Source organism: Rhinopithecus roxellana, chromosome 11, assembly GCF_007565055.1.
Source record: "Rhinopithecus roxellana isolate Shanxi Qingling chromosome 11, ASM756505v1, whole genome shotgun sequence".
NCBI classification, from domain to species: domain Eukaryota; kingdom Metazoa; phylum Chordata; class Mammalia; order Primates; family Cercopithecidae; genus Rhinopithecus; species Rhinopithecus roxellana.
Window position 1 is genome coordinate 31,571,790 of NC_044559.1, and position 18,653 is coordinate 31,590,442.

Consider the following 18,653-nt stretch of genomic DNA (forward strand, 5'->3'; position numbering starts at 1 on the left):
CCTTTTTTAAACAGTGCGGAATCACGTGGCCGACGGCCCGCAGCGCTACTGGCCCTCGGAGTCTCCCACTCGGCTTTGGCGCGGAACCTTTCCCCCTCGTGGACGCGACCATTGGCCCCGCGCTCGGAGGGGTTACGGACCAACCTTACGGTCATGGCTTCTCCGAGTGAAGCTTTTGACTAAGTCTCAGGAAAGCGTTAGCTACAGAATTCTATATTCAAATGAAATCCATCAAACAAAGCTGTGGAAGACTGGTTTTGCCTAAAAGAAAGAGCAGACCTGAACTTGACTCCTCCTACGCCCTGTGAGGGCTGCAAGGTGGTTCCTTCCGAGGCGCGGACTCCGCCTCCACGAGCGCCGCCATTTTGTTTGGCTGTAGGGGAGCGAGCGGCGCTTTTGGGGGAGGGGTCGCGTAGGCGCCTCACCTGACCCTGCAGCCGCGCGGTTGCTGCTCCGGGGCAAGTCTTCCAGGCCAGGGGCCCGGAATCATGTACATAAAGCAGGTAAGGCCTTCGCGTTCTTCCACCCCGTCATGGGCCGGTGGGGACCGCTCCTTGAGGCGGGAGTGTTGCGGCGCCACCCGCAGCCTTTCCCCTCTCCCCACAGGCTGGACCAGGGCTGGGCGGGGACTGTGGGGGAGGAGGGGGCCCCAGACCCCGCGAGTTCCCCGGCTGCGGGGTCGCGGAGAATTGGGGTGCTCCTCTGCAGCCTGGGCCTCCCCGCTGGCGCGGGTCTGGGAGAGGCAGGATCTCCGAGAGGTGTGGAAGGGCGGGCGGGCGGGCCGCTGGGTGGGACTGGGCCTTCCCGGGCGGCCCGAGAGCTGGCGGGCGCACCGCGCCGGGGCGGCCGCGGGCTGTAAGGGCTGTGTGGTCCTGCATGGGTGGCCTCGCACGGGTCATGTGCGTGGGATGTGTGGAAACGTGGCCTCCGGCTCGGGGGCGGCCCTGGGGACACAGGCTGGGGCGTCAGCTGTCACTGCGGGGGGCCGTTCCTCTCCCGGATTAACCCGCGAAGTGAGCGGGACCCTCCTGCTTGCAGGATGCGGAGCGCCGCCTCCCTCGGTTGTTGACTTCTGTCAAAATGGTCTTCCCGCGCGGGAGTCCACCACGAAGATGAGCCCAGGCACACGGCCTTGGAGACGGTTTTCTGTTGGATCTGTCGGGCTCTGAGCACTCCTTTGGAACGTGGGCTCTTTCTGGCTGGCCGGTGACTGAAAGCAGCACTCGGTGATCTTGGAGTCAGGAGAGCTGGGGCCGATCGGCCTGCTGGATAGACTTGCTATTGTACTGCAGTGTTTAGTGTTCCAGTTAGGCTCACACAGTGTTCTTGATTTTGAAAGATCCTTAGCAGGTTGACAACTTTAACTCCTAAAAAAAATAAAACCCAGCAGCATTGCACTGGCAAAGATTACCGATGAAAGGACTGTTTTATTTTTTTTTAGCAGATTTTTAATCATCACTTTCCAAAATGAATTTTTCGTATATGAAATTGCAGGTTTTCTATATTGCATTAAATGAGAAACAAGAAAGAAATTCAAGAGAAAAATGTTAATGTATTGTTTTTGGGGGGGTGAGTTCTCAAAAATGTTTTTTTATTTACTAGGTGATTATCCAGGGTTTTCGAAGTTACAGAGATCAAACAATTGTAGATCCCTTCAGTTCAAAACATAATGTGATTGGTAAGTGTTCTTGGTTTACTCGGTCATATTTATAGTCTATAGAGATAACGTAAATTCTGTCGATTTGTATATTGACTTAAGGAGACAGGAATTGTCTTTGAATGTTAAGTAAAGTTATGTATATTTTTCTGTGTGAAATAACTTTTCTGTCTTATTGCACTGATGAATTGCTTATTTTTATAAACTTAAAATGTTTGGATAAGACACTCATAAGTTACCCATTTTTTATCTGGGTAGTAGCCTTGTATGTATGTGTAAGAGTGTTTTAAAGCATTTGCGCTCTTCTGTTCTTGTTATGTATCTTAAAATGCTGACTTTTGCCTTATTTCAGAGACAAGACAGTTTTTATTCACAAAGTAGATCCCAGGATTCCCGCCCCCCCCCCCCACCCTCCAATTCAGTGTCTCTAAGGACAGACCATGTAGCTAGATTGGAAGAGCATAAACTTTAGAGCACAACAGAATGGGGTTCCAATCCCAGTTGTAGGGGGGTGGGGGGTTGGGGGAGGGATAACATTAGGAGAAATACCTAATAGAGATGTCGAGTTGATGGGTGCAGCACACCAACATGGCACATGTATACACCTATGTAACAAACCTGCATGTTGTGCACATGTACCCTAGTATAATAATAATTAAAAAAAAAAAATCCGAGTTTCATGTTCTTTTTGACACTTGGAGAAGTTTCAGTTTTCTCGTTTGTAAACCTGTCTCATAGGGCTGTTGGGAAGATTAAATGAGAAACCTTATGTAAGTGTGAGGATAAAGGGCTGATGGTGATTGCCATTAACAATATGTAGTCATTATAGATGGCTCAGATTGTAGTGTGCATTTTGCTGATACAGCTAACAAAGATGTTTTCTGACATTCTGCTGAGTATTTTACAGGATAGATGAAAGGAGTGCTTCTGGACACCAGAAAAACAGACTGCTATTGACGCAGTTTTGCTGTACAGAGTCCAGACTAAGGGGTATATTAGTTTGCTAAGGCAGCCATAACAAAATACCCTAGACTGGTGGCTTAAACAAGATATTTTTTTTTCTCACAGTCTGGAGGTCAGACATCCATGATCAGGATACCTGCATGGTTAGGTTCTGGTGAGGCGCTCTTCCTGGCTTGCAGACAACTGCTCTCTTGCTGTGTGCTCACATGGCCCCATCCTCATGTCCTCATTTAACCATAATCATCTTCCAGGGGCCCCCATGTCCAAATACTATACATTTGGGTTTAAGGTGTCAGTTGTTTCAGGGGAGCACAATTCAGTCTGTGGCACGCAGGTGAGATTCATATTACTAATGTTTCCAGAAGACCCTTAGAGAATCATACTTTATTTTTTATAAAATTGAAGTCAGGTTTTTTTGCCCTCGATTTATCAATAGCAGCCTTGTAGTTGGAAATAAAGAAGACATACTTTTTTTCCCGCTTGTGCTCTATCTACTGAAGTCATTTAATTGAATTGACATGCCATAGGGTGGCTTAATTGTACTGGGATTTTGCTTACATACAAGTGCTTTCTGATTTTTTTCATCAGTCGGAAAATCTTTAGAAATGTAGAAAAATAAGAATTACTAGATTTCTGTTTTCTTTAACTTGCACCTTAAAATAAGTATCTTAATATTTCATTTGTGTGATTTTATAAATCATCTGTAAAATAACTTATTAGCTAGAATGATTACATTATATCTATAAGGTCCATCAAATACCATTGTTTTAGCTATTATCAGTTAGCTGTTTTACTACTGTGATTGCAGCATTAGATTTGTTAACAGTCACTGTTACAAAGGAAAATGGTTTTGTTTAAAACGAATGAACCCAAGATAACTACTGATTAAACATGTTTTAAAACCAGGCACGTTAGTAATGTAAGAAAGACCAAAAGTAGTCATGTACTGAGATTTGCCTTAAAAATATCTGGTGAAAGCATACCACTTTGATTGATGAATGATGTTGACTATTAAAAAATATCTCTTGTACTGATGTTGGGTATATGCATCAAACATGTATCTTTTTAGGGATTTTTTCCCCCTAACCTTTTAACAAAAGAAATACATGTTAGTTATAGAACATTATGGAAAAGCTAAAAGGAAGAAAATTAAGATAAACTATAATCCTTTTACCCAGAGGTAACCATTCTTTGTTTTTTACTGCAAACCATGATTCTTCAGAGATAACCATTCTTAATAATAACAGTCTATACTTGTGGTTAGTCCTGGTTTCCTAGAAAACAGCACAGACAGGCTAAGCTGCTAAGGCTTTAATGGGAGGTGCAGTTTGAGGGCGAGAATGAAGAGAAAAGCTGGTCACAGATTTCTAAAGAAGACACAGGTGGTTTGCAGTCATGTTGAATAACTTACAGACTTTATGGACCTACCATGCCTGAGAAAGGTCAGATGACAGAGGAATGGATTTGGATTCGGACAAGGATTTGTTTGCTGGCACCTGTCTTTCGTTGGTCAAAGTTTTCTACATCCGGCAGTAATGCTTCCAAACTTTTGGATTGTGGTGCCCTGGGAACTAACACCCGGAAGTAGTCAGGGAGTTATAGCCTCCTTTCCATCTTCACAATTCGGGAGTACCTGAATGTACTCCCAAGGTAGCTTGAATCCACCAAAGGTATTAGTAGACTGAGCCTCTCCATTGATTGGCAGCCAAGGCCTGGGTTGAGAAAGATGAATCTGAGGCCACATATAAACTATGTTTACCTCAATTTGGTTTTAGTCTTTGTATACATCTGTAAGTAAGCCTTTTTAAATAAAAATGGGTTCATCACATAATTTATTGGTAATTGTTATTCTCCTTCAGGATAAATCTTGAAATATCTTTCTTTATTAAATATTCAGCATCCTTTAAAATTGCTATGTAGTGTTCCACTCTATAGGTTGGAGTAATTCTTACAAAGAAATTCTTAAAATTTCAGTTATTTATAGATGGATTATGGTTTGAAATATTTATTCATTTAATGATAAATTGTCATCTTAAACTTTTATTTAGAAATAGTTTCAAATTTACAGAAAAATTGCCCCAATAAGAACTGTACAAAAAAAAAAAAGAACTGTACAGAGACTACTCATAAACCCTTTACCTAGATTCACCTATTGTTAACATTTTCCCCACTTGCTATATCATTTCCACTCTCTACACACTTTTTTCCTTAGAGTAAGTTATTTATACCACAGTCCTTTATCTCTGACTTTAATGTGTACTTTCTAAGAGGAGGGATAGTCTCTTTCATAATCAAAGTGCAATTTACAACTTAAGTAAATTTAATACATAGTAAAAATCTGTCCATTTTCCAGTTATGTTGACTGACCTAGAAATGTTCTTGATAGCATTTCCCCCCTCCAGTACAGGATCTAATTTAGGAGCAGGTGTTGCATAGTTGTCATGCTTCTTTAGTCTCCTTTAATCTGGATCATTTCCACAGCTTTTGTCTTTTATAACATTGTTATTTTTGAGACTTAAAACATAAGTGATGTTGTGTCCCTTTCAGGATATCACATCTGGAGGCACATGAGGTCTGACTCTTATTAATATTACTTTTGATCACCCAGTCAATGTCTAATGTTTCCACTGTGTAGGTATTATTTTTCCCTTGCAACTAATAAGTAATATAGGCAGATGCTTTTGGACCATGTAAATCTTGTGCTCCTTTTCAAACTTTGTGCCTACATTTAGCATCTGTTGATGACCCTTGCCTTTATTCTGATGGTCACAAAATGATTTTTCATTTCCAGATCTCCTTTCACATTTACAACTTGGCATTTGGTAATTTTCCTCCTTCCTTACCTACTTATTTATCTTTTTATTATTGGTATGGATGCATGGATTATTCCCCCCACCAATGATTTATAATTTATTTAGTCATTTTGGTGCTCAGATTACCCTTAGATTTAGCTACTGAAAGCCCCCTTCAAGCTGGCTCCTACGTCTGTCATATGCGTTTTTTAAAAAAGTATGTCCTTTCTGGCATGACATGATCTTTTTGGGATTTACTTTGCATTAAAGGTGGTAACTGTGTGGTTAATTTGCTCAGAATATTTCTGGCTCAAGATTGAGAAGACTGACATAGTTATTTATGAGTCTTAACACTGAAAATTTCACTAAACAAATATACTTACTTAAAATCAAAAGGATTTGATATCCTTTTAAATATTGAATTGCTTATATTTGAATTTTGTTAGTCAAAAAGTACCTTAAAATTATTTATACTTTTGTGGTTCTGTGAGACTACACATGATAATATAGGGTTGATTGTAAACATGAGAACACTCTAAGGATTTTAAATGATTGTTTTAGAATGTTAGCAATATATGACTCTTTCAATTGTTAAACATATATATAGTTAAAATAGAATTATATATCCGTTGTAATATGATAAATTATAAGAGCCAGGTAGTATATTTAGCTACTCCTATTCATTGTAAACTATTGGGTAAGAGGAAAAGGATCAACTGTGAAATATCTTTAAAGAAAAAACTGTTAGAAGTCTGTACAAAATTGAATTCATTTGGTCATTATAGTTGTTGTATTGGTTTCTTTTATTCACGGTTGTTTAATTTCGGATGTTAAGATGTATTAGAAAATTGGATTTTAAAATTTTTGAGTATTTTTAAAAAGGTAAACAGTTTTAATTTTATTGGTTTTTATGTAAAATAACTTGTACTTTTTGAAATTTTCCAGTGGGCAGAAATGGATCTGGAAAAAGTAACTTTTTTTATGGTAGGTATTGTTTTTTGAATTGTAAATATATTAATATACCTGGGTATCTTAGGGTAGTTTATTAAAATCATTAATTTTCTGAGGTTATGTATGCATGAAACCCAAGAAATACTTTATATGGGATTGCAGCTTAGTGTAGAGGGTTTAGAGTGTACAGATCTGAATTCTGCTTTATACCCAGTGACTGATTAGCTGTGTGAGACTGGGCAAAACATGTAGCCTCTCAAATTGTTCTTTTCACTTTAAAAATGGAGATGGTTGGATGTTTGCCCTGTCTACCTTAGATGGTTTGTAAGAATGGAATGCAATAGTATGTACGAAAATGCTTTCTAAACTTGAATGTAATATATAAATGTTATAAATGCATATTTTAAATGTATGTAAATGCAGTAGAATAGTTGATAGTATTGTTTTGGAAAATGGTTCATCTTTCTTATTTCACCTTTTTAAAAACGTTTTCTGGCCGGACGCGGTGGCTCAAGCCTGTAATCCCAGCACTTTGGGAGGCCGAGACGGGCGGATCATGAGGTCAGGAGATCGAGACCATCCTGGCTAATACGGTGAAACCCTGTCTCTACTTAAAAATACAAAATACTAGCCGGGCGACGAGGCGGGTGCCTGTAGTCCCAGCTACTCGGGAGGCTGAGGCAGGAGAATGGCGTAAACCCGGGAGGCGGAGCTTGCAGTGAGCTGAGATCCGGCCACTGCACTCCAGCCTGGGTGGCAGAGCAAGACTCCGTCTCAAACGAAAAAAAAAAAAAAAAAAAAAAAAAACGTTTTCTAAACCAGTCATCTTTGTAAAGAATGAAGAGGTATAAAAAACTTGAAACTGAACAGACTGTTGTCAGTTTAAAGAAAGTAAATAGAGCTTCGAAAATTCTCTCTAAAGATAAATTGCATTTAAGTATAAATAGCAATGCCTCTGTTAACAAATCCTTTGAGGAGAAAAACATTTTAACAAAATTAGACTGTTAAGGAATAAGTTGAAAAATGAACTTTTTAGTTGGGTAATGCTTGAGGGAAAGGAGCATTTAGTGGACTGGCTTAGTAAGAGTAAAGGTTCTGTCCCTTCTGTGCACACGAATCTGAAAGGCACTCTCTAGCCTGTATATCCTGTTGTGGTTGTAATTTGGCAATGATGAGAGAGTGGACTGAAGTGGAAGTATTTGAGAATCTTCAGGGTTGAGGGCAGTGTGAAGTCTCCTCACCCCGACCTGTGTCCACAGCACACACATTAATGCTTATGCTCGTACTTGCCGATGCGGGTACCCCCCCGCCACATACACACAATGCCAGAGGTCTCTTGGGTGGACTGGGACAAGAACAGCTGAGCAAAAGAGTTCCACTTCCTAGGCAGGGTGGTCCAGTTAGGTGCTCTATATGGAAGTAGGAATGGCCCCTTCTTACAGAGCTCAGTATAGTATAAGAAGTGTAGTAGAAGTTGGGCATCTCAAACATTTCCTTGTATTTCCTTAGTTTTATTTCTTTTGGTAAAGTATCCACCTAATGTATATTCTCATACATTCTGTTTTGTTAAAAAAGATTTTAACTCATACCATTTATGTCTAGTGGGGAAAAAAGCACATACAGTGTTAATCTAATCTGGTCAGTGTGCACTTTGAGCCAGAAGTATACCTTAGTTTTGCTTGTCTGTTTTCATGTATCTCAGTGCTTTCTCTTTATTTTCTTTCTTTAAATGTTTCAATGAAAACTCAGTATTTTTCTTATGTCACTTCCTACCTGATTAGTCTTATGTGCAGGCATGTTTTCTGCGTTTCCTTTAGTCTATATGAAACAGATAATTTATTTGCATTGTCTGTTACCAGACACACTATATTCTATTGAGGTGTGGGAAGTTATATAAACACTTTTTTAGGGTATACTAATAGTTGTTTTTGTATTTCCAGCAATTCAGTTTGTTCTCAGCGATGAGTTTAGTCATCTTCGTCCGGAACAGCGGTTGGCTTTATTGCATGTGAGTGAGACTGCTTTAAGACATTATTGATAATTAAATGTATTTTAAAAATAAATTTTCCATGCTGGTTAAAAACTCATTTGTTCAAGTTTCAGATTCTTTGTGAACCAGACGCAATCTATCTCATAAGTGTGTTACTCTGCTGTGAAATTTATCTTAACATGTTAATGCCAAATTAAAGCCCAATTTTTATACAGTGGTTAGGAGAAAATTACAGGATTTGCCTATAGATATGTCCTCCATATAAATTTCTTAAAGGAGACGTGATATATCTCCTAAGTGTTTTATTCTGCTATGAAATTTAGCCTAACATGTTAATGCCAGATAAAGGCCTAATTTTTATACGATGTTTAGGAGAAAATTATAGGATTTACGTACAGGTGGGTATGTCTTCCATATAAATTTCTTTAAGGATGTGATCTGCAAAGCCTTAAAAGCAGGTTTGCTGAGGAGAAAGAGGAGTTTGAGATTGGAGATTAGGAACTTTAAGATGCAGAACCAAAAATTGGGAGCATAGAGAAACAACCATTGCAAACTAAACAACATACAAGTTGTTTGTTGTTTTAGCCATATTTGTACTTAGATAGTAAACATCATTTTCCAGTATGAAAAACAGTAGAGATATTCTGCAACTTACAGTGGGGTTATGTCCTGATAAACCCATCATAAACTGAAAATACCGTAAGTCAAAAATGGACATTAACCTACAGTTGAGCAAAATGATCTAATACAAAGTCTGTTTTATAATAAAGTGTTGAATCTCTCGTATAATTTATTGAATACTGTGCTGAAAGTAAAAAAAAAAAAAAAAAAGGTGATTTTATGGGTACTCAAATTATGGTTTCTACTGATTCTACTGATGGTAAATTGCTTTCACACCGTTGTTAAGTTGAACCATCATAAGTCGGGGACCACCTGTTTATTTACAGTAATGTGAGTTAGAATATTTTATTAAATGGGTCCTTTTGTAATTCATAAGCACGATGATTGGGTTTTCGTGTTCATGTGAGTCATGCCTCCCTCAAACCTTGTTAGGATGTTTGAGAAAAAATATGAATAATGGACTAAAGTAATTTTAGGATAGAAAATCGTGAAAGACTACAAAAAAATGATATAATTAATCCTTCTGGTTTGAATATTGCTTATTAAAGACTAGAAAATGAAATTCCTCAATATATCTTAACAGTGTTTCTCACACATAGGAAGTTGTTTCGTTTATCTCTTGTCTGTCTTTTCCCCTTGTTTAGTTTGAATTTGTAGCCCAGTAATCAGAATTGATTTTCCATAGAAAACTTTCTAGGTTTTTCAGATTGGTATTAAAATAATAACCTGTTTGGTACAGTTCTTCATTGTATTTACTACATAGTAACAGTTTCTATAATCTGGAAGGTATCTGGACTTGGTACCATAGTTTTTGTGTCACAGATTGGTTTAAATGTGACACGTTAAATGTGTGTATTTCTATAATAGATTTAAAACTGTAGAATGTCTCAAATTTTTTTAAAAAACAGACTTTTGGTAATTATCCCATGATTTATTAGGATTTCTTTGCAGCATTAAAATGAGACTGTAAGAAAAGTCTCATGGTGTGCTAGGTATTAGCAAATAGGTAGGATTAAATGGCCCCAGTCTTGCAGTCTAATAAAGTGGTCTGTAGAATCAAATTTAAGGATATCTAACTTTGACATGTCTTGCATAGTTCTTATTTTTTATTTAGAATCAAAAACTATTTGGTTGAGAATTTTTGTTATCCTAATCTAACATCTCTGATGTTTTGGCAAGAGGAATATATACTATCTCTCTCGGGATATCCCCAAAGTTTGTATCCCTCTTGCCAAAACAGCAGAGACATTAGTGTGTGTGTGTATATATATGAGTCTAGTAGAAATTTTTCTCCATTGAATCGGACTTGTTATGCCCTAGACGTTAAGAATCCTTTAAAGGGTATGAATATACTACTTAAGTGGCAAATTTCTCACTTTTTTCATTTTTAGGAAGGTACTGGTCCTCGTGTTATTTCTGCTTTTGTGGAGATTATTTTTGATAATTCAGACAACCGGTTACCAGTAAGTAACTTTTTTTTTTTTTTAAAGTAATGTTGAGAATTTAATTGGAGTAGCTAATCTTCTTCATGCTTTGAAACTTTTTAAGCTTTTATAATTTGTTATAATTACAGTTTATATACTGATTTTATCTTAAAATTACAGTGAATACTCTGTTAACAAATGGGAATGTACAAGTTGTTGTGAAAAGTGTCTTGGTTAAGTGTATTGAGTATTCGTAGTATTATCTTTAGTGAGATAATTGAAATTTTAAAATAAATAGTTATGGTCAAGGACTTTGAAATGGCCTTATTTAAAAAGTTTTCTCCTTCACTATTAAACTTTGGGCTTTTACATTTTTTCTTAGATCGATAAAGAGGAAGTTTCACTTCGAAGAGTTATTGGTGCCAAAAAGGATCAGTATTTCTTAGACAAGAAGATGGTCACGTAAGCATTTTTCTTTAAAAAAAAAAAAAAAATGAATGTGTACTTAAATAGAGATGGGGTGTTGCTATGTTGGCCAGGTTGGTATCGAACTCTTGGCCTCAAATGATCCACCTTGGCCTCCTAAAGTGCTGGGATTATAGACATGAGCCACCACGCCCAGCCAGCATTTTTCTTTCTTCTTTTTCCTAATATGGAGTCTCACTCTGTTGCCCAGGCTGGAGTGCAGTGGTGCAATCTCGGCTCGCAGCAACCTCCCCGTCCCGAGTTCAAGCTATTCTCCTGCCTCAGCCTCCTGAGTAGCTAGGATTGCAGGCGCCCACCACCACACCTGGCTAATTATTGTATTCTTAGTAGAGATGGGGTTTCACCATGTTGGCAGGCTGGTCTTGAACTCTTGACCTTGTGATCTGCCTGCCTTGGCCTCCCAGAGTGCTGTGATTATAGGCATGAGCCACTGCCCAGCCACATTTTTCTTTATGATTTCCTTACAAAAGAGTAAAAAGTATTATTTTACCTGCTTCATACATGGGGAATATTTGCTTCATCTTTGACAAATCAATATAGAGGATAAACGTAAGAATCAGAAAGTTCTGAGGATGATACAGATGGTTTAATTACTGATCTGCCCTCCCTAATGCTATCAACCCAGGGGCTAGTCTACTCATTGCTTAGTGGTGCTTTAAAATTACCTGAAAGTAATTTCATTGTTTGTCAACAGGAAAAATGATGTGATGAACCTCCTTGAAAGCGCTGGTTTTTCTCGAAGCAATCCTTATTATATTGTTAAACAAGGAAAGGTAAAACAATTGTATGTCCTTTTTTAATAGAATTTGTTTTCTGAGTAATTCTTGAGTGATGAATTTGGTTTATTGATTCGAGTGGTTAAGCTGAAGCAAAAATGGCCATATCTTTTACATGGCCATAAAGTACCAAATAGGTCTGTCCATTGCATGTTGAGATGGAAGTATTTCAGCATATTAAGTGGATCTTGTTTTCTTAGTGACTGGTTTTACTTACTGAGGTGAAAGTATGGGAAGACATTATTGGCTTATGAAAGTTGCAGTAATTAAGAATATTGTAGGAATTCTATAAAAATCACATTTGAAAAACTTTCTAAAATTAATATTGTGTTACCCAGTTATTTATCACAATTAAAATACTGAAAAGCTAACATTACCAGAAATCTGCTATTTTGCTACATGTTATTTTCCCTAATAGGGATTGTGTTTTTTTTACATTTTTTCAGCAGCCAAACTACATACTTTTTTAGCTGATTGTTCTGCTATCTTCTCATATACTTTCACTTTTTTTGGACTAGGGAAAATTCTGAGAATATTCACTTATTTTATACTGTAGGCTTTTTTTTTTTTTGGTATGTATTGGAAAGTTAGCATTCAGAAGAAGTGATTAGGAAGAATATGGAGTTTCAGTTTTAGAAAATGTGGTACTGGAAGAACAAGTTTTTTTTTCCGATTTTACTATTTGTGGGAGAGGCATTTTTTTAAATGGAGGCTGATTTGAAAGAGCACTTTTCTGAGATCCCTCTGCTCTCAATGTAGGCCCTTTTACTTCATTTCAGTTTCTGCCCCTGTGCCATCCTTGATTGCCTCATCTAAAAGCATTGCCTTCTCCCCAACCCTATGTGCTTTATTTCCTTAATCTGTTTTGTTTTTCTTCGTAACACTTTTACTGTTAATACTTATTTTCTGTCTTTTTCCACTAGAATGTAAGCTCCATGAGGGCGGGACCTTTTCTGCTTTGTTTGCTCTTTTCCAGTGCCCAGCAGTGGCAAATATGTTGTAGCCATTTGATAAATAATTTTTAAGTGAGTAAATTGCTTGAATGAATATGTATAATTGGAGCACACAATAATGAGGATCTGATGGATGATTCTTTGATATAGATACTTTTGATAGACCGTATTTTCTTAGAGATAATTTCAATTTTTTAATGCAGTGGTATCATTTTTGATGTTTAGGGATACTTGTTATATATTAAGTTGCATGGCACTTAAGTTGTACCATTCTCTCTGTATTTAAAGCATACCATTTTGTCATATCGTTAGCCTTCTGTATCTGTGGGTTCCACATCTGCAAATTCAACCAACCATGGATCAAAAATATTTAAAATAAATAAAATGTTAAAACAGTTCAATAAATAATACAAATTTAAAACTACAGTATAACTGTTTACATAGCATTTATATTGTGTTATAATTTAGAGATTAAAGTGTACGGAAGGATGTGCATAGGTTTTATGCAAATACTATGCCATTTTATATAAGGGACTTGAGCATTCTTGGATTTTGGTATCTGCAGGGGGTCCTAGAACCAATTCCCCATGGAAAGTGGGGGAGAATGGTACTTTTAGTATATTATTATAGCTTAAAAAAAAAAATGTAGTCAGTGATGGTTTCCCCTTACAAAATACTTTGTTTTTTGAGAATGGAGCTCATCTTTTGTACCTTATCATATTGACTAAGAAAAAGATATTGGTGTGAGATAACTCCTTCACTTGTTAGCCCTATTTCATAAAGGAGAATTATGAACGTAACAGTTGTATTTGGATTTTATTTGGTAAATTTCATTTAAGTAAAGGAGACATAGATATGTAGGCGTATGTGCTATACAAATGACATTAGGCAAATCATAATCTATTTAAAACTTGGCATGTCCCAAATTCAAAAGTCTGAAATACAAAATGCTCCACAGTCTGAAACCTTTTGAATGTGGATGTAACATTCAAAGGAAATGCTTGTTGGAACATTTTGGATTTCAAATTTTTGGATTTGGGTTGCTCAGCTGGTAAGTATAAGTGCAAATATTCCAAAACCCGAAAAAATGTACAATCTGTAACACTTGTGGTTTTTAACGCTTTTGCATAAGGGATACCCAGCCTTCATGTGTGTTAAAAACCTTTCAACGTGGAGTTCTTGTTCTTAAACGGAGGCTACAGCTATATAATGATTATGTTTCTAAAAATTTTAGATCAACCAGATGGCAACAGCACCAGATTCTCAGAGATTAAAGCTATTAAGAGAAGTAGCTGGTACTAGAGTGTATGATGAACGAAAGGAAGAAAGCATCTCCTTAATGAAAGAAACAGGTAAAATAAAGGTGTTTCTGCCTTTTTTTTTTTTTGTTGCAAATTACTGTTTTTGTGACAGAGTAGCTCCATGATAGGAATATTTAACCTGTCTCCCAGGTTCAAGTGATTCTTCTGCCTCAGGCTCCCCAAGTAGCTGGGATTACAGGTGCCCACCACCACACCCCGTTAATATTTGTATTTTTAGTAGACAGGGTTTCACCGTGTTGTCCAGGCTGATCTTGAACTCTTGACTTCAGGTGATCCACCTGCCTTGGCCTCTCAAAGTGCTGGGATTACTCGTATGAGCCACCGCGCCCAGCCGGCACACTGACTTTTTAAAAGGAAGCTTAAACTGAGGCCCTTACTACATGTTATAAAAGAACCAGTGTCACCATGTGTAAATTTGTTCTCTGTTGCTTTTCATAATGAAGGATCTTAACCCATTTATGCCTAGCATTCCATTATTGGAATCCTAAGCTTGTGGGTGTTACCTATATCTACTGCCCAAGGTCATCGCCAGGGTCTGATTTTTCACAGAAAAAATTTGCAACCTCCAGCATAAATGGGTTGCTATTTTAGTATTTTAAATTTGGTTACCACATTACATCAAAGAAATAATGCTACAGTTCTTAAGAATAATTTAATTCAAGATACATTGAAGAAGTGATATTACATAAAAATTTTATTCAATTCTTCCATCTGTCTCCTCATTTCTTTTAAGAGGGCAAACGGGAAAAAATCAATGAGTTGTTAAAATACATTGAAGAGAGATTACATACTTTAGAGGAAGAAAAGGAAGAACTAGCTCAGTATCAGAAGTGGGATAAAATGAGACGAGCCCTGGAATATACCATTTACAATCAGGAACTTAACGAGACTCGTGCTAAACTTGATGAGGTAAAATATTTACCTTTGACACTGAAAATCAGATTAATTTTGTTTTTATGAATTTGTTAAACTCAAGCCGTAATTACACTTTTCAGTGATTTTAAATAGAAACTTAACCTCTCAATGAATTTATTAGTCAGCAAGTTTTTTCTTTTAGTTTAAGGAAAATAGCCACGTGGTCGTTGCTATATAGTATTATCTGAAATATAATCAGATGGTGTTATTAGGCAGACGAGATGAGAGGAAAACCATTTTGAACGTTTCTTGTAGTTTTAGAATGTATTTTGTAATTAGTATTGTTGACATTTTATACAAAAATTAAGGTAGTGCTTCAGTTTTCTAGTTAAAAATCATTTTTAAAATTTTTGTAAAAAATTTGGTTACTTTTGATTTTCATATAAAAATTTTTATTAGATGTTATGAAATATTTAGTAAATACAAAAATGAGTTAGATATAACTTGTTTTTTTTCTTAGCTTTCTGCTAAGCGAGAGACTAGTGGAGAAAAATCCAGACAATTAAGAGATGCTCAACAGGATGCAAGAGATAAAATGGAGGTAAGATTCTAAACAAAGTTCATGTAAACTTACTTTTTTCTTTTGAGACAGGGTCTTGTTCTGTCATCCAGGCTGGAGTGCATGGTGCCATCACGACTCATTGTAGCCTTGACTTCCCAGACTCAGGCGATCCTCTTGCCTCAGCTTCTCAAATAGCTGGGAGCACAGGTGTGTACCACCACACCTGTCTAGTTTTTAAATGTATTGTAGAGACAAGGTCTTTCCATGTTGCCCAGGCTGGTCACGAACTCCTGGGCTCAAGTGATCCTTCTGCCTCAGCCTCCTGAAGTTTTTTTTTTTTTTTTTTTTTTAAAGACAGGGTCTCACTCCATTGCACAGGCTGGAGTGCAGTGGCGAGATCACAGCTCACTGCAGCCTTGATCTCCCAAGCCCAAGTGATCCTCCCACTTCAGCCTCTTAATTTTTTTATTTTTTGAAGAGATGGAATCTCACTATGTTGCCTAGACTGGTTTTAAACTCCTGGGCTCAAGGATTCCTCCCATCTGGGCCTCCCAAAGTGCTTAAATTACACGCATGAGCAACCATGTCCAGCCATCGTATAGTTTTTGACCATAGTAAACCCTTTTGTACCAGAATTACGGAATGATTACCACAAGGGGGAGTTAGAGGAATTGAATATTGAGGAGTAGTACTAAATGTTAAGTGAAAGAGAATTAATGGTGTCACAATTCTGCTGTTGTACTTCTAATTGCCTTATTTTCTGTTTAATACTTTTGAATAGGATATTGAACGCCAAGTTAGAGAATTGAAAACAAAAATTTCAGCTATGAAAGAAGAAAAAGAACAGCTTAGTGCTGAAAGACAAGAACAAATTAAGCAGAGGACTAAGTTGGAGCTTAAAGCCAAGGATTTACAAGATGAACTAGCAGGCAATAGTGAACAAAGGGTAAGTTAAAATGCTAAAAATGAAAGACATGAATGTTCAGGTGAGTAGGAACTGCAGAAGACAGTCCTTTCTGTGACTGGTATATGCTGGGATTTTTTTTTAAGCTTTACTATGTTAACATAATTTGTACTCAAGTAACAACTTAGTACTGTCCCTTTGTTTCTTACGTTAAAAAAGAATTTCATGTTACAGGTGGGTTCTCTCATGAAGTTTTTTTCATGAGAAAACATGCTGGACCTAAATTATGCAAAAATTTTAAAGCAGTTTGCATTTTTACTTATCTTTATTTACAGAAACGTTTATTAAAAGAGAGGCAGAAGCTGCTTGAAAAAATAGAAGAGAAACAGAAAGAACTGGCAGAAACAGAACCTAAATTCAACAGTGTAAAAGAAAAAGAAGAACGAGGAATTGCTAGGTCTGAGAACTTTCACCAACGCTTTAACTTTCTGCATCATATTATATAAAACTAGATAGTCCAAGGAGCTCAATTATATAGTAGCTGCTTTTTACACTTCATTCTTTTTTTTGTATCGTTTCGAAAAATGGCTTTATGTTTCTGTGTACAGTTGACATTATTGGTTACAATTAAACTTGGTTATTATTCTCCTTTTCACCCCATTCTCTTCTATTTTGTGTAGATTGGCTCAAGCTACCCAGGAAAGAACGGATCTTTATGCAAAGCAGGGTCGAGGAAGCCAGTTTACATCAAAAGAAGAAAGGGATAAGTGGATTAAAAAGGAACTCAAGTCTTTAGATCAGGCTATTAATGACAAGAAAAGACAGATTGCTGCTATACATAAGGATTTGGAAGACACTGAAGCAAATAAAGAGAAAAATCTGGAGCAGTATAATGTAAGAACATTTATAGCCACTTTGTAAAAATCTTTCAGAAGAGATAAATGTGTTTAGTTTTATCTACTTCAAGTTTTCTTTATAAATAAGTCTACATGTGACCTTAAAATATGACAGATACTTATTTAGAAAAGGCCTGCACAATATACATAGAGTTCTCTTTTTTAAGAATATTATGTTCATGTCGTTGAACCTTTATGTAGATTAAGTATATTAAAATGTATGTATGTATTTTAAATTTTTTTGAGATAGGGTCTTGTTCCGTCACCCAGTCTGGAGTGCAGTGGTACAAACACAACTCACTGTAGCCTCCACCTTCCAGGCTCAGCGATCCTCTGTCCTTAGCCTCCTAACTGGGACCACAAGCATGTATCACCATGCCCAGCAAATTTTTTTTTTTTTTTAGAGACGAGGTCTTGCCATGTAGCCTACGCTCGTCTCAAAATCTTGGGCTTTAGCAATCCTCCCACCTTGGCCTCCCAAAATGCTGGGATTACAGGCGTGAGCCACCATGCCCAGCTTAAAATATGTTTTTATGAATTGGTAGCATGTGTCTTACATACCCTTAATTTTGACAAGATGTCACATATGTCTCAAACGGCTTGTTAGTAATTCTTTTTTTTTTTTTTTTTTGAGATGGAGTTTCACTCTTGTTGCCCAGGCTGGAGTGCAGTGGCGCGATCTCGGCTCACTGCAACCTCAGCCTCCTGAGTAGCTGGGATTACAGGCATGCACCACCAAGCTCACTAAGTTTGTATTTTTAGTAGAGATGGGGTTTCTACATGTTGGTCAGGCTGGTTTCAGACTCCCAACCTCAGGTGATCCACCCACCTCGGCCTCCCAAAGTGCTGGGGTTACAGGCGTGAGCCACTGCGCCCGGCTGCTAGTAACTTTTTTTTTTTTCTTTTTTTTGGAGACAAGGCTCATTGCAACCTCCACCTCCCAGGTTCAGGCAGTTCTCTGCCTCAGCCTCCCGAGTGGCTGGGATTACAGGTGGCCGCCACCACGCCTGGCTGATTTTTTTGTATTTTTGGTAGAGGCGGGGTTTCACCATCTTGGCCAGGCTGGTCTTGAACTCCTGACCTCGTGATCCACCCGCCTTGGCCTCCCAAAGTGCTGGGATTGCAGGCGTGAGCCACCACGCCTGGTGTAACTTTTTTTTTTTAAACTTCATTTTTTGGTATTCCAGCATCATATGTTACATTTAGTTGTCATGTTTCTTTTATCTGCTTTAATCTGGACCAGTTCTTTAGTTTTTTCTTGACTTTGGGACTTGACATTTTAAATTATTTGTTATAAAGTACATATATTAATATTTATGTACTCATTAATTGTATATTATATATAATTATTTGTCCCTAATCTCTTCTTTTGGAGATGGAGTCTTGCTCTGTCGCCCAGGCTAGAATGCAGTGACGTGATCTCGGCTCACTGCAACCTCTGCCTCCCGGGTTCAAGCAGTTCTGCTGCTGCAACCTCCCAAGTAGCTGGGACCACAGGCAT

General features: G+C 37.6%; 1 protein-coding gene and 1 non-coding gene across 2 annotated transcripts in view; both read left to right on the forward strand.

The window, feature by feature from the left end:
* The first annotated feature begins 350 nt into the window (after window positions 1-350).
* Window positions 351-18,653, forward strand: part of SMC3 (structural maintenance of chromosomes 3) — a 37,463-nt gene continuing 19,160 nt past the window's right edge. Inside the window, exons 1-13 of the mRNA XM_030941017.1 lie at window positions 351-503; window positions 1,603-1,678; window positions 6,358-6,396; window positions 8,304-8,371; window positions 10,366-10,437; window positions 10,781-10,860; window positions 11,579-11,657; window positions 13,848-13,965; window positions 14,669-14,844; window positions 15,311-15,391; window positions 16,134-16,298; window positions 16,592-16,713; window positions 16,937-17,150. Of these exons, the coding sequence (XP_030796877.1) occupies window positions 489-503; window positions 1,603-1,678; window positions 6,358-6,396; window positions 8,304-8,371; window positions 10,366-10,437; window positions 10,781-10,860; window positions 11,579-11,657; window positions 13,848-13,965; window positions 14,669-14,844; window positions 15,311-15,391; window positions 16,134-16,298; window positions 16,592-16,713; window positions 16,937-17,150 (1,305 nt within the window). The 5' untranslated portion in view covers window positions 351-488. The remainder of the gene's footprint in view (window positions 504-1,602; window positions 1,679-6,357; window positions 6,397-8,303; window positions 8,372-10,365; window positions 10,438-10,780; window positions 10,861-11,578; window positions 11,658-13,847; window positions 13,966-14,668; window positions 14,845-15,310; window positions 15,392-16,133; window positions 16,299-16,591; window positions 16,714-16,936; window positions 17,151-18,653) is intronic.
* LOC115900618 lies at window positions 9,331-9,429 on the forward strand. Its single transcript, XR_004060286.1, has one exon. It is a non-coding gene; the product is annotated as a small nucleolar RNA U13 (small nucleolar RNA).